Source organism: Pavona decussata, unplaced genomic scaffold (genome assembly GCF_977016875.1).
Source record: "Pavona decussata unplaced genomic scaffold, jaPavDecu1.1 SCAFFOLD_75, whole genome shotgun sequence".
NCBI classification, from domain to species: Eukaryota; Metazoa; Cnidaria; class Anthozoa; order Scleractinia; family Agariciidae; genus Pavona; species Pavona decussata.
Window position 1 is genome coordinate 908,737 of NW_028145493.1, and position 13,770 is coordinate 922,506.

The 13,770-nt window shown below is 39.0% G+C and overlaps 2 protein-coding genes across 4 annotated transcripts in view; one reads left to right on the top strand and one right to left on the bottom strand.

The window, feature by feature from the left end:
- The window catches only part of LOC146476687 (pleckstrin homology domain-containing family M member 2-like), a 29,132-nt gene extending 21,419 nt beyond the window's left edge, over positions 1-7,713 (top strand). The window contains exons 20-26 of the mRNA XM_085114269.1: positions 35-69; positions 530-590; positions 827-928; positions 1,658-1,732; positions 2,356-2,475; positions 2,824-2,943; positions 6,314-7,713. Of these exons, the coding sequence (XP_084970395.1) occupies positions 35-69; positions 530-590; positions 827-928; positions 1,658-1,732; positions 2,356-2,475; positions 2,824-2,943; positions 6,314-6,415 (615 nt within the window). The 3' untranslated portion in view covers positions 6,416-7,713. The remainder of the gene's footprint in view (positions 1-34; positions 70-529; positions 591-826; positions 929-1,657; positions 1,733-2,355; positions 2,476-2,823; positions 2,944-6,313) is intronic.
- Positions 7,469-13,748, bottom strand: LOC146476688 (uncharacterized). Of its 3 annotated transcripts, XM_085114278.1 has the most exons (8): positions 13,002-13,748; positions 11,770-11,840; positions 11,040-11,202; positions 10,104-10,229; positions 9,584-9,690; positions 8,839-8,897; positions 8,556-8,692; positions 7,469-8,138 (listed from the first exon to the last, which is right to left on the bottom strand). In XM_085114278.1, exons 3-8 carry the CDS (start codon positions 11,185-11,187, stop codon positions 7,882-7,884), a joined length of 834 nt encoding a protein of 277 aa, XP_084970404.1. In that variant the 5' UTR covers positions 11,188-11,202; positions 11,770-11,840; positions 13,002-13,748; the 3' UTR covers positions 7,469-7,881. The 3 variants fall into 3 exon arrangements, with proteins under 3 accessions (XP_084970404.1, XP_084970403.1, XP_084970402.1); XM_085114277.1 differs by having other exon boundaries at positions 11,770-13,748; XM_085114276.1 differs by lacking the exons at positions 11,770-11,840; positions 13,002-13,748 and adding an exon at positions 11,506-11,732.
- Positions 13,749-13,770: the final 22 nt, after the last annotated feature.

Sequence of the window (13,770 nt, forward strand, 5' to 3'; positions counted from 1 at the left end):
TTGTCTTAATAAACTTAGTTGTGTTGTTGTTTAGGGCGATGAACTTGGCAAAGTTGTTGTAGAGCTCAGGTAAGATTGTGACTCTTGGCCTGTTTGCTAGATTTTTTTGTCGTTACTCTCACTGTTACTGCAGTTGTAAATACGTAACTCAAACAGTTGCGAAAAGAAAGCCTGATACCGGTGCAGTGTGCTCTACCAATTGAGCTATCAAGCCAACTGGGAGCTGGTCATTTGTGAATTCGTGATATTCCCGTAGAGGTGGTGACATGAAAGAAAATTATATGAAAATTCATACATTTGAACTGGGGAAGGAAGAATGAATAAGTGCATGATCATCGCAGTTATATACGTAACTTAACCAGTTGCGAAAAAGAAAGCCTGAAATTTCTTTTTCGCAACTTCTTAATATAAGGTGCGTATATAACTGCGATGATCATTCACTTATTTATTCTTCCTTCCCCAGTTCAAATGTATGAATTTTCATATAATTTTCTTTCATCTCACTGCTATTGTCTGCTTGTTGTTTCAGGGGGTCCCGGTGTGGAGGCTGCCGTAGATTGAATGATGTTGATCGCCCTCATGCTTTTGAGGTACTAACAAAGTGATCTTCAAATTTCGTTGTCCATTGTTCTGATCTCTGAGATGCGTTATTGGGACCGGCCATCTGTTTTGTCTTTATGTGCGCTTCAGTTTCTGTATTGTGAGCGTGTGTTTCGTGTTGCTTTGTGACCGGTTTTTGGTGCTTTATATTCCCTCCTTAATCTTGTGTCTTGTCCTCTAACCAGTACTGTATTGTGACCGATCGTTTTGTGTTGTTTTATGGCAGGTTTTGTCCGAGGATGGATCACCGTTGATCATTCTTGCTGCCTCAAGTGAGGAAGAAGCTGCGGACTGGATTTTTAGACTTTGTCAAGTTGTTGCCGAAACGGTGGGCTCAGATCTTTAATTAAGGATTAATTTTGTGTTGTGTTCTTCGCAATTTGTTCATTGTGTGACTATGCAATGTAAGAGTTCAAAATAACTAGGATTGACTGCAGTTTCCAAGACTCTTAAGTAGAACAAGACTAAAATAATTTGCATGAAAACCACGGATCTGTGTAATAGTGAGGTATTTATATCATGAAGGGTGTTAAGGAAAACTGCATAGTTAATGGTGATAACCTAACAAACCTAAAGGTAAAGAACTGGAAGATGAAGGATTCTGTCAGTTGTTGTAAAATGACGCCGTCGTGAAAGTGATCTGTTAAGCAACAAGAGTGAGTTATTGTATCTGCTTATAAGGATGATTGTTCCCAGGTATTGTGGAATGTGTCTTGTTTCTTTAAAAGGAAGGAAGAGACGGCATAATCCAAGATGGAAGGAGCACAGTTGGTACAACTTTGTTTGTACTCGACATTAGCTTCATTAGATTACAAGAATATTGAATAACAATAAAGATGAGTACTGGCTGAGAAGAAAAAAGAAGAAAACTAACAATAGATATGTTTCTAAACAGGTAAATTCTTACCTGTGGACAAGTGCTCCCGTGGACATTTTGAAACATGATGCCCCTCACATTTTTAGTTGAGGGTTAGAAATTGGCTTGCCAGTAAGTTTTGCACTAATCTTGACTTCAAAGTGAATTGCCTTTGATCATTTTATCTTGATTTCTTCTTAGTTTGAAGGAGAGGAGGACATGTGTTGTACAGTGATGAAATGCGTTCCGTGCTGTCTTATCCTCACTAAAGCCAAGGTAAAACCTAAAAAAGCTGCGCTCTTATTTGCCATTTAGTGAACCTGTTAACCTAGCAGAAATATTCTACCCTTGTCACTAGTTGTTGTGAAGATGATGCTACGGCCATTGAGGGGAATGGTGAAGAAAATGAGAAAAGTCTGTGCGATGACGGTGAAGATGTTACAGAAAAACTTACTCAAATGGATATGTAGTTGTGTAACCCCTCCACATAGCTAGTTGTACACTTGTGCCGCATGTGTGATTTTGGAAGCGTTAGTTCTAATGCAGAGCTTTCATTGCGTTTTGAGTCTGACTCAGGCCAAGTCATTGGAAGACGTATAAATGCAATCAGGAATGAAGTGACAACCGTGGAAAGTTTGGCATGCTTGTGATCCTCAGTGGCTGGGCAGTGCATGTTGATTATGCTCATTACAATGTATCTGAGCAGTCCAGTCGGTCATGCTGTCGTGACTCGTAGGGATGATTTGATTTCCGTATCAGTCTCGTGACAGCATTGTTTCCCGTACTCACAACTTTTGGAACATGCTTAATATAAAGTGATTCATCATCATCATCATCATCATCATCATCATCATCATCATCATCATCATTGTATTACTTTTTTTACCCTATTTTCCCAGGTTGTGGCATGCCTTCCCGTCCCCAATGAAGCAGACAAGTTTCAGTTCCTAAGTGATTGCTCCGTTCAAAGCGTTACTCGATTGTTTGTGGACAATGATATGCGCAATTACTGTATTTTGGTGAGTCCTTCCTTTGTAAATTATCAGTACTGCTTCTGTTTGCCTATACACTTTCAAAGAGACCACTTCGTGTTCTTTTTATGTTTGTTAAGAGTGCTTGCCATTTGTCAAAACTGGCATGCCAGACCGGCCATTCGGTAAATCGAATGCGTCATGTTGAAGGGATGGTGCTGCAAAATCTTGAAAAATAATCACTCCGAAAATGGAACGCGTTATTTTGAAAAAATTGGAAGGACTATGGTAAAACTTTCAAATTGGCACATTGCCGGCCAGGTCTGACAAATGGAAAGCACCGTAAGGGCATCTGCTCTGAGTTGGCCAGAACTGACTTGTTGTTTCATCTTTAAGGAATTTGAGCGTAGTGAAATAGCAGACGCAGAGTCATCCTGGTTTGTTTGGTTTAAGACGGAATACGAACTGGCAAAGTTTGAACACGCATTGTTGGAGGCATGGAGAGAATTGTTTCAGGTTTGTATATGCTTCTGGTGTTATTTCGTTGTGAACATTTGTACTAAAGTTTACCAACAGACTGAGAAACGAAACGACTGAGTATTAAATTTCTAAACTTGGTATGGAGGGCGTTTTGTAGTTATATGTATTAAACGGGCCATTTTCCAGGTCCTTGTCAGTTTCCCTCAATCATTTAATCAAGGCAAAGTAGAGAGTTGTCTGGGAGATTACTTATTGGCTGCCTTCCCGACTATAGTACAAATCCTGTTTTGTAATTATGAAACAATGACAGTTGGAATGTTTTGTTATGCTCACTGTAGGAAGTTGTTGTACACGTGCCGTTGTAGTGATTTATATTTTGGATTGAATATTAGATATTATTTGAATATTAGATCGCTAAAAACTCGCGCTCACTTGCTTGAGCTACGACAACTTGCATCTGAAAGGAAAAGCGACATCATTACAATCTCTGAAACATGGCTAAATACCACCGTCACTTCAGCAGAGATACAAATCGAGGGTTACAAATTACACAGGTTAGATCGACTTCACAAAGGAGGCGGCGGAGTAGGTGCCTATGTCCGCAAAGATCTCAAATCATCTGTACTGAAGGAGTTGTCATCGATATCCGAGCGAAATTTCCATCAGCTTTGGATAAATGTCCAGTGCAAGAAACTAAAATCAACTATAATTTGCCTGACATATTGCCCCGACGACTTTCCTCTGAGTTCCTTCGAAGAAGTACTTAAGCCCAGCTATATTCAAGCCTTGCTGTTTGACAAACCGATCACAATCATAGGCGATCTAAACTGCGATGGCCTCAAGAAAACAGGCCCTGAATTCAAAGCACTGGAGAAATTCTATACGGATATGAACCTGAAACAACTCATTACAAAACCAACCAGGATAACATCGACCACTCAATCCCTGCTCGACGTTATCCTAGTCTCCTCCAACAATTCAGTGCGAGACAGCGGTGTAATACATCGACCAATTAGTGACCATTCAATTGTCTTTGTCAAGCTCAAGGTTAAGAAACCCAAGACTACTCCTCAGTACATAACCACTCGAAGTTACAAGAAGTATAATGCGGATCTCTTTGTCACGGATCTAGCTAATGAAGCGGATTCCCTGCTCACTATCTTCGATCAAACCGATGTAGACTTTAAGCTCAATATTTTAAATGACACTTTGCAGTCTGTCCTGAGCTTACACGCTCCCGTGAAACAAATTAAACTTCGGAGTAGACCGTGCCCTTTTGTGAACCAGGAAATCAAGGATCTCATGAGATCGCGAGATCTCCTCCTGAAGCAATTCATACAGTCTCGCCAAGACACCGAGTGGATAAATTTCAAACATTCCCGGGACTTGGTCAAGAAAAAGCTACAAGAAGCTGAAAGAGATCACACCTTTGAAGAGGTCACAGCTAATAAAAACAACTCTGGCTCACTCTGGAAAATTATTAATCGCGCCATCCCCTCCAAAGATAAGCAGAGACCAGCCTTTACAAAGGATGTGACAGTCTTAACCAAGGAATTCAATCAGTTTTTTGCTAAAGTCGGCTTAAATGCCGCTGACGCAGTACAGCGCCTGAGGGAAGAACATAACATCATAGTCCGAGATTTTTCATCCGAAACTGGCATAGATACTACCTCTATGGAATTATTCAATTTAAGGACAGTGTCACTTGAAGAGGTTCGCCGAATTGTAACATCTCTCCCAATGAATAAATCTCCGGGACCGGATAAGATCAGCGCTCGTGTACTAAAAGACTGTCTCCCTGTCATACTGGGCCCTCTTACTGACATCATCAATTGTTCTATCCTTACTAGCTCATTTCCTGACAACTGGAAAGAGGCTGAGGTGATTCCGATTCTTAAAGACGGTGACCATGAACTAAAAAGCTGCCAACAACAGGCCGTTATCTCTGCTAGCCGTAGCTTCAAAGGTCCTCGAAAGGATTGTTTTGAATCAGTTCAGCGCCTATCTCACGAAAAACAATCGCCTTGCCTCACACCAAAGCGGCAATAAAAAAGCTCATTCTACAGAGACCTTAAACATCCTGCTCACGGATAAGATACTCGAAGCAATGGATAAAAAGCAGGTAACAGCACTAGTACTATTAGATCTATCCAAAGCCTTCGACAGTATAGACCATGCAAGGTTGCTCCACAAACTCTCCATCTTAGGAGCCTCACCCTCTACTGTCAAATGGTTCAAGAGCTATTTAACTGGTCGCAGGCAATACGTGAGAATTGGCTCCACCTACTCTGACACTCTACCTATAACTCACGGAGTTCCTCAAGGCGCAATTCTATCACCATTGTTGTTCTGCATTTATCTCAACGATTTCCCCACGTCACCGACGTTTTGCAACCTAGAATCGTATGTGGATGACTCAAAGCTATTCATGTCATTTCCTCTCGTTGAGGTTGATGCTGCCATTGAAAAGCTCGAACAAGACCTTCACAGTGTAGCTCAATGGTGCTGTGAGAACCATCTACTTATCAATCCCGATAAAACTAAACTCCTTTTCCTCGGTACCAGACAGATGTTAAGCAGGTTACCAGAAGACCCTAGAGTGGTATTCTTAGGTAAAACACTGAAGCCAACAGACTCTGCCAAGGACTTGGGAGTCTTTCTTGACCCCCATCTGACCTACGATCACCATATTTCATGTGTAGTGTCATCTTGTTTCGCAAAGCTCTGCCAAATAAATAGAGTCAAAAGGAGCTTTGACAAGGAAACACTAGAGTTGTTAATAACATCATTAGTTTTTAGCAAGATGCTTTACTGCTCATCTGTATGGTCTAATACTACACTCCAGAATATAAACAGATTACAATCTATTCAGAATTTTGCCAGCAAGATCGTAACAAACTCTAGGAAGTTTGACCATGTAACACCTTTGCTTCGAGAGCTAAACTGGCTTCCTGTTAAAGAACAATTATTCTATAGAGACTCCGTTTTGACCTTTAAATGTCAGAACGATCTTGCGCCTCAATACTTAACGAGCAAGTTTACCAAACGCTCAAATATACATACTCGTAACACTCGTACACGGAACTCTTTGCAGATTCCGCTATACAGAACGGCTATAGGCCAGCGCACATTTTCCTATAGAGGGGCCTACATATGGAATAACTTGCATAATGAACTTAGGCAAAGTGCCTCATTGGCATCTTTCAAACGCACCCTGAAAGACACACTATTGAGGCAGACATTTCCTTCATAAGCTTTAAATTTTAGTAAAATACCAGCATAAATTGTGATTTCGAGTTTTTATTGTCATTTTTGCTTTTATAAATTGGAAATAGTTTGTAAATAGTTCCTGAAAAACCTCACGAGGATGTTACTATTAAAGTTATTATTATTATTATTATTGCAGGTTGATCTTCAGTTCCTTGTACTTGGTGAAGGTGTCATGCGTGAAACAGCTCGACAACAGTCCAGAAACATTGAAGATTTGTATAAAAGCCAAATGGCTTAGCCTCGCTTAAACTACAGCCGTAGGCCAAGAACATTGAAGATTTGTGTAAAAGCCAAATGGCTTAGCCTCGCTTGGACGTAAAGCATTTCATGTTGGTAGTTGTTTATACTGTCCATGCTAAGCTATTGATCGTAAACTTCCCAATGTATAGGTCCCCGTTACTTTCGATTTTGTGTGACTTTCGGGGAGCTAAACCGTAACTCTAAAAACTTAGGATCAATTTTTATGGTATAGATTGATTTGTTCCTAGCTTTGTTGTAACTTAGATTTCTTCAAAAAACGCGAGATTTGATTGTTGTTTCAGACGGTAGTTTTTATTTATTTGGTTTGTAATAATTGCTTCTTATTTGATAATTTAATGAATAATTTAATTTGTTAATTTGCTAATTTAATTAGAAAATATCTCGGCAAGTAGCGTTAATGTGTGTCGTGTGCAGTCCACCCCAGTAGCAGCTTGGGCCAAGGTATTAAAGCCTGCATATATATTTTAGATCGCATAAAATCCACATAATAACACTTAACTGATTAGAGGAATTCAGATTTGAGCTAAAACTCTCATTGCAGCTCAAATTTTGGAATCTTTCGGATACTCGCTTTCTCTGCGCTGTCATCCGCTATTTTAAATGCTACGTCGTGAGCAAGTCCTTTGATTCACATAATACACACTTTTCACAGTAGTGAAACATGTTTCATTCGTGATCAGACTAACATGTTTCGTTCTAGTGTGAACACTGTGTGTCGCAAGATTTGGTGTCATTTGCCAAAGATCCCTTTTCAGGTAATTGTTAGGAAACAAGTGTTTGCTGTGGTCATCTGCGATCATTACTTTCTGTTTATCAGTAATCATGCTGAACGTAGGAGCGCAGTAAAACGAAGGTAACAATTCTTTATTTTGATAATGTACCGTTTTATAATTAATACAAAGTAAAAATTGCATGCGAAGTAATCAAACAACAATTGTGTTGTTTTACTATTATAGTTAGGTATTATACATAGGGTTATTTTAGAAATTGGTTTACGAAGTGCCAGTGGTTCCCCTTGTGGGTTTATTGGGCTTTTTTTAAAGGGATAGATCCGTGTCTTATGCTATCAGTGAATGTGTTTCTCCATCAAGGCTACTTTATACACAAGCAAGAACATCGGCCAACATTTCGTGCGCCAGTGTTTTGCCGATGGCCAAAATCCCACATTCCCGCAGTGAAACTTATTAGAACCTTGGCTGTGAATGCTCTCATTTATTACATTTACGTATTTATTGATCTAATTTTATAAAGTAAATGCATGAATGCACAAAAAAAGGCTGATTGCGGACTATCAGTAACACAGTCACAAATACCTTCCAAGGCTCCGTTGTAATACTTTGTGTGAGTGTATAAATAAATGTAAAGATAGCAATCATTTGTTCAATCGTTTGTAAGTGCTTTGTTCTTAGCTCACCAACAGGTTTGCTTTAGAAAACTGAGTAATCACAGGTACAGGATGAAAACAACTGTGAACGTTAGTAGGACGTTAATTGGTCCCACTGTAGCAGCCGCACACTTGAACGCGTCTAAATCGTCCCAAGAGCAAGCCCTAAAGCCTGCAATCATATGGCCAGTGGTGCAGTGCTCGGGGCAGTCTTGTCCGCCGTGTATCTCTGGCTGGTGACAGGTTATTTGCCGCTTGTAAGTCATCAGTTTGCAGTCACATATTGAGGTGTCAACATAGTTTGTGACACAGTCAGCTGGTGAAAACAACAAATGTGATTAGATGGCCAGTATATCGGACCGAATAAACTGGAAGCGCAATTGACGATCACGTAACTGCCACTACTACTTGTGATTACTACCTGTGTTGTGTGATGGATGTTAGGGGTATCAGTTGGCTGAAAGAATCGCAGCCCATCTCGCTTTCATTTCTCCATTTTGGGCTGCTTGGGCTTCTCAACAATTGTTCTATGTTATTTATGTGTTTGAATGGCAGGATTTCTTAAGCAGTACCGAGGGTTTTCTTTGGCGTTCGGCATTTGCGTGGCCTCAGTTCCCACAATCCCTGACAGCCTTCGGTAACAGACCGGACAAACGTCTATTTTTATCATATTTAAGTGGCAAAGTCCTGTCCTCTTTTACTTTCTGAACTATCTGCAGCCATACTTGATTACCTATTTTCCCGAGTTTCAGATAAACTTTGTCGGTATGCAGCTGTCCTCCACCATCTCGTAAGAAGTTGATGATAATGTTCAGGTTTTTGATGTCTCCTCCGTTAAACTGCAGCTTTACCGAAACATATCCTCCTTCCCTGTTTGGATGAGAGATCCTGGAACTTAGCTACAATAGTAGCAAGTGACACTGATAAAAACAACGTTTATTTCTTTACAAAATACACTGAGTTATACTGACATGGTATAGTATTAATGACTGTAAGTTAGGAGAAAATAAACAAACCTGAAACCAATGACAAAGCTGCCTTTGTATTCGGACATGTTTGCGAAAATACCGTCAATCTGTTCAGAAGAAAAAACGTCAGTCGATCCTTAGTAGCCTCACAGCGCATGCTCTTTGTTGCCCAGAAGCAATTGTCATATAGTTAATGGGAAAACAAGGCGTCTTTTCGCATATTCCGCAGCGAACTCCATTTTGTTAAATTTGTTTTGAAAATTCAACAAAGAACTCGGTATCTGGATTTGGATATGTCACCGATTAAAATTGGTCGAAAACTGATTTTGCTCGTACCGGAGTAAAACGCCGTTAATTTAATGTTCGTTTTCTGTTTTCTAGAGTATCATAACCACATTATTCGAAGTTATTCTTGGACGGTTAATTAGCATGCCCCAGTCAAAGATGACAAGAATGACGAGCGATGTGCGTGCCCCAAGGCTGGGTGTGGGTTAGTTTGAATATAAGCAATATACAGAAGAAAAAAGAAGAGTACACCTAGAAATCGGACCTGTAAACTAAAACGATTATTCTTCAAGAATGTTGGAATTGGCGAGTCCGCGAAGCGGCGTTCTAAATATCAACCTCCAATTATCGACACAACCAATTTAGCGATTGGATTCGAGGAAAAAAAACATAAAAGAAGAGGAACAGCGTTATGAAAGATATCACTAAACACTCTTATCTACGAAAATGGTTTGAAGTAATGCACCAAAGTAATGCACTTTTTTTAAGTGGTCAGTACTGTACTCACGATTTGAACAATTTCATTGGCAGTGTTAATGAAGGTGTTGTGATGTTCCTTGGTAAGATCTGGATTCCACTCAATCGCCCCAGTTTTGAACTCGACAAAGAATGTATCTACAGAACAAGTAGCATTAAATGGATCGTAAGCTTAGTGCCCTGATTTTCGTGTTTCCACTTGCGAGGAGCCGAGGGTGGGGAAGCTCATGTATAAAACTGACAGGGATGCTTGGGGGAATTTCCTGAAGTGAGACCTTAAAAGCTACCACAATTTTGTGGCGTGGTTCGAGTTTATTTTCAACCGCAAAAAGAAGTCTCAATTTCGACCCTGCGTCCTGCAAATAGCTATGATTCCTGTCATTAAATAGGCCTTAATTTACCATAAGAGGATTGCGAACCAAACCAAGAAAATTTACTCATGGCGGAGACCCTGGACGCCACCTCCAGAACAGAACTTAATGAAGACGAGATAATACGAACAGCTAAAATATCAAACTAATTTGCTGGTACAACAAATAATCCAGACTTACTGTTTTGTGTCTTGGTACTAGCCGTTATCCGGCTAATGATAGAAGCACTGGAATTCACTACAGCTACACGCGATTGGTTTGGACTCACCAATGAGCCAGTCACATTCACAGTGGAGTTAACTGAAGCTAGATCAAAATCATAAACCTTAAGATGTGATGTTTAACTGCAAGCACGGCTTTGATCTTCATTCCCACAAAGTCAAGGGTCAGAAAACTTGCTTCGATATTTTTTTTACAATAACTGTCCAAATTCCCTGTTGTCTATAAGAGTACAGACTATAAAAATGACGACAGATGTAACCCGCGCGCTTTCTCAACGGATAAAAAACCCAATTCCGCTCGTACTTTTTCCATGTTATTGTAAAAAAAAATTCGACTGTAGTTTTCTATGGTCTGTACTCTTATAGACCATATTTAACAGTGGCTAACGGGCAAGTTTTGAGTTGAATTTCACTGGAAAATGCTACTGAAATAAAAGATGGAGTCAATCTCATCTCATCGTCAAACTTCGTACGGATGCTTTTAGTTCGTTTATACTTTACAAACGATAACAAAATGATTTAACTCGGAAACAGTGAGTAACATCTTTCAGGTAAAAGCTGTTAAGAGAGATTGGTCTCTGTGTTTCAGGAGTATCTTCTTCGTGAATTGTATTGATTTGTACGACAGAACTGAACATAAGTAAAGAGAAAAAAGGGCATTATCTAACTCTTTGGAGGTCGACAATGCTGAATGTTCCGAGATATTGCGTAAAAGGCCAAGGTTGCTGAGTTGTTATCTACTAAACAACTATATTCACCAGATTTTATTGCGTATTAGGTGAATAGATGAAGTAATGAAACTGAGTGAAAACTGAAAAAAAAGCTTCACTTAATTGGTGTGATTCAATTTTGGAAGTTTGTTTGTTAGTTATTTTCGATGTTGCTGCGAACTTACCTGCATGGTTTGTTTCATTTCCCAGTGGAGCTGCAGTGGTGTTGATGGTTACGGATATGTTTAGAGAGGAAGATAAAGAGGAAGATGGAGATATCGAGGTTGTATTCTGCTGTTCCGTGGAAATGGCGAGGAACAAAATCACAGCCATAACTGCTGTTGGAATCTAAAATAAACGCAAGCTGGATATAAGAACTAAGAATTTGTTCATGCACTATAAATTATTCACAACATCACCGCGGATACTAAAAAGTTTAAAATACTCAGAATCAGCAGTGCCAGTCGTGGTATTTTTGTTAAGAATTGCTTAGTCCTGACACGCTTTTGGCAGTTACCGTTTAACGCAGGAATTTTACGAAACTAATTACCCTATTGTATATAATCATACTTTCTTCCTTCAGCGTTATTATGTACAAGTGAGTTTTGAAATAAACATGCAGAATATTGTAACAAGTGAAGATGTTCTTACCTTCTTCATACTAATTATCCCAATTCTAGAATTTCCTTTCATTTGAGGAGTGTTAATAAAAGTTGCAGTTTCCTTTTCGGGCGAAAAATATTTAATATTTATTGAAGAGTTCTCCAGACAAAGTTCCTCGGTATCAAGGCAACAAAATTCATAAATAATTTATTTCCGAATGAGGCAGTGTTTTTCTTTCAGCTCAAACACAAACTGAAAAAACACCTGTGCTTTTCACTATTTACATTAAAAAGAAAACTTACGGAAACCAACCGTAATATTAATGAGCTAACAGCATGCCGGGCGATCCAGTAGGCTACACAAGGCCTCGTTTCAGTGTATAACTGTAAGAATGAGCAGTAGTCTTGTTTGTTATAGCGTGGCAGTAAAGAAAAAAAAAAAGTTCTGTATAATATTCGGTTTACCAGGAGGAAAACAATGCATTACCGACAGGGGTTGAAATTATAAAAATTTTGGTGTTCCAACTTTTGTCCACAAAGCTTTGTGCATTGCCAATCTATTTTTGTTTTTTTACTTGAAAGGGGGCCCTGGGTTCGCTCTGGGTATATCGGCAGCAATTTCAAAGAGATGATTTTCATTTTTTTCAACATGATAATTTCTTCTTCTACTTTTTTTTACTGAGCTGTTCAAAGAAATTAAGCCTTCCATTGTGGGGTTTATCAGAATTTGATAACACAAGTTCCGGACTCTTTTTTATTATTAATGCCAGTTATTCTTTGAGACTGAGAACTAATGAGACGGAAATGGATACGGACCCTCCAATAAACCCACACGACACAACCCCAACATGTGTATGCAAAAATAAATAAATAAATAAATAAATAAATAAATAAATAAATAAATAAATAAATAAATCCCTTGAGCGGTTTCAGCCGAGTCGCGCCACGTAACGCTCGCACATATTGGAAAGTGACATTGGAGCCAGGGAAGGGGAAAGGAAAGGAGTTGGTGATTTTCTTTTTAATTAAATTTTATTTGTTTCACTACACACGTCACAAAATACGAGCAGAACGGAAGTGGTGAGGAGGCCTTTGGAGAAACCATAAGGTTAGAATAAGGCTTCCTCACTGCAGTGCTGTGAGACGAAAGATGATAAAGGTCACAAACGAACAGACGGAAAACGATCAATAGACATGTAAAAATAAAACATCGTGGTCAGGTTAAAAATAGTGGTAACAGATTTAACAGTTGCTATAGATACAGAAAATTGTCTGACGTTGGTTCTACAAAAGGGCAATTTAAAAGTATGGGAAATTCTTGTGTTATAGGAATGAGTTTGATTCTTAAGAAGTCTAAGAAGGAATGCACTTTATATCGTGAACCTGTGGTGGTACTCCCTACAAAATGCAGTGATTAGAGGAAGAATGGCTGTTAAATTCAACAAATTGTATCTGTTAGTAAAATAATTTTTAATCCACTCTAACGCAAGTCCGCGAATTCCATAATATTCAAGATTGTCCAAAAGGATATTATGGTCAACTCACCTACTGCAAGTGCACATCAATCAAAGGAAGACGACGTTTTGTTGTACTAATCAATCGAAGCTCAGGACTCTGTAGTGACCTTTTCCAGTGTATGTAAACAATTTATCAGGCGGTTGTAAACAACTGTTTCAAGAAATTAGGATGATCTCTAGCTTTAAATAAGGCAATCTCACTACCAATTTTCATTCATCAGGGTATCAATGTACAATACGGTGAGTAATGGATAAGTTATAATTTATGAGTCAACGGTTTCACAATAAAGTCAATGGTTAGCTGGGAACATGGGAACATGGGAACTGATGTTGTCATTACCAGTAAGAGTTGCCGGGTGCAAATGTTTTTAAATACCCATAATTTCGTCTTGGGACACAGGAGTAGAGTGCAGATGATTATAAATGTGTTGCAATAATATTAATAAAGAACGTCATAAAAACGCCTTCACATTTTAGCCTATTATTTATTGTTAATAAAGGGCTATGCCCGGTTGTTCGAAAGCCGATTACGGCTAATCTACGATTAAAAGTTATTCGAAGTTTTCATTTCGCTTGTTAAAAACGGTTTTTAAGGCTAATTTCAAGCTCAAGGTAAAGAAAAGTCTAAGTCAAAACTGAGGGCCAAACATCGTTTGGAAGAAACGTTATTGATTAGCACAAGCTATTTACCTGCATCACGCAAGCACATTAAATAAGCGTTATGTACACTTTTTTTCCGAGAATTTCCATGGTGTACATATCATCTATTTCATAGCATTGGTTCGATAAATGACATA

Excerpts from the sequence above, each read along its gene's own strand:
- LOC146476688 (XM_085114276.1), bottom strand. The coding sequence starts at position 11,547 with ATGAAAGGAAATTCTAGAATTGGGATAATTAGTATGAAGAAG. Across the intron at positions 10,230-11,039 it reads AAATGAAACAAACCATGCAG|CTTCAGTTAACTCCACTGTG; the intron begins GTAAGTTCGCAG and ends ATTTTGATCTAG. Across the intron at positions 8,693-8,838 it reads AGCTTTGTCATTGGTTTCAG|GGAAGGAGGATATGTTTCGG; the intron begins GTTTGTTTATTT and ends TCATCCAAACAG.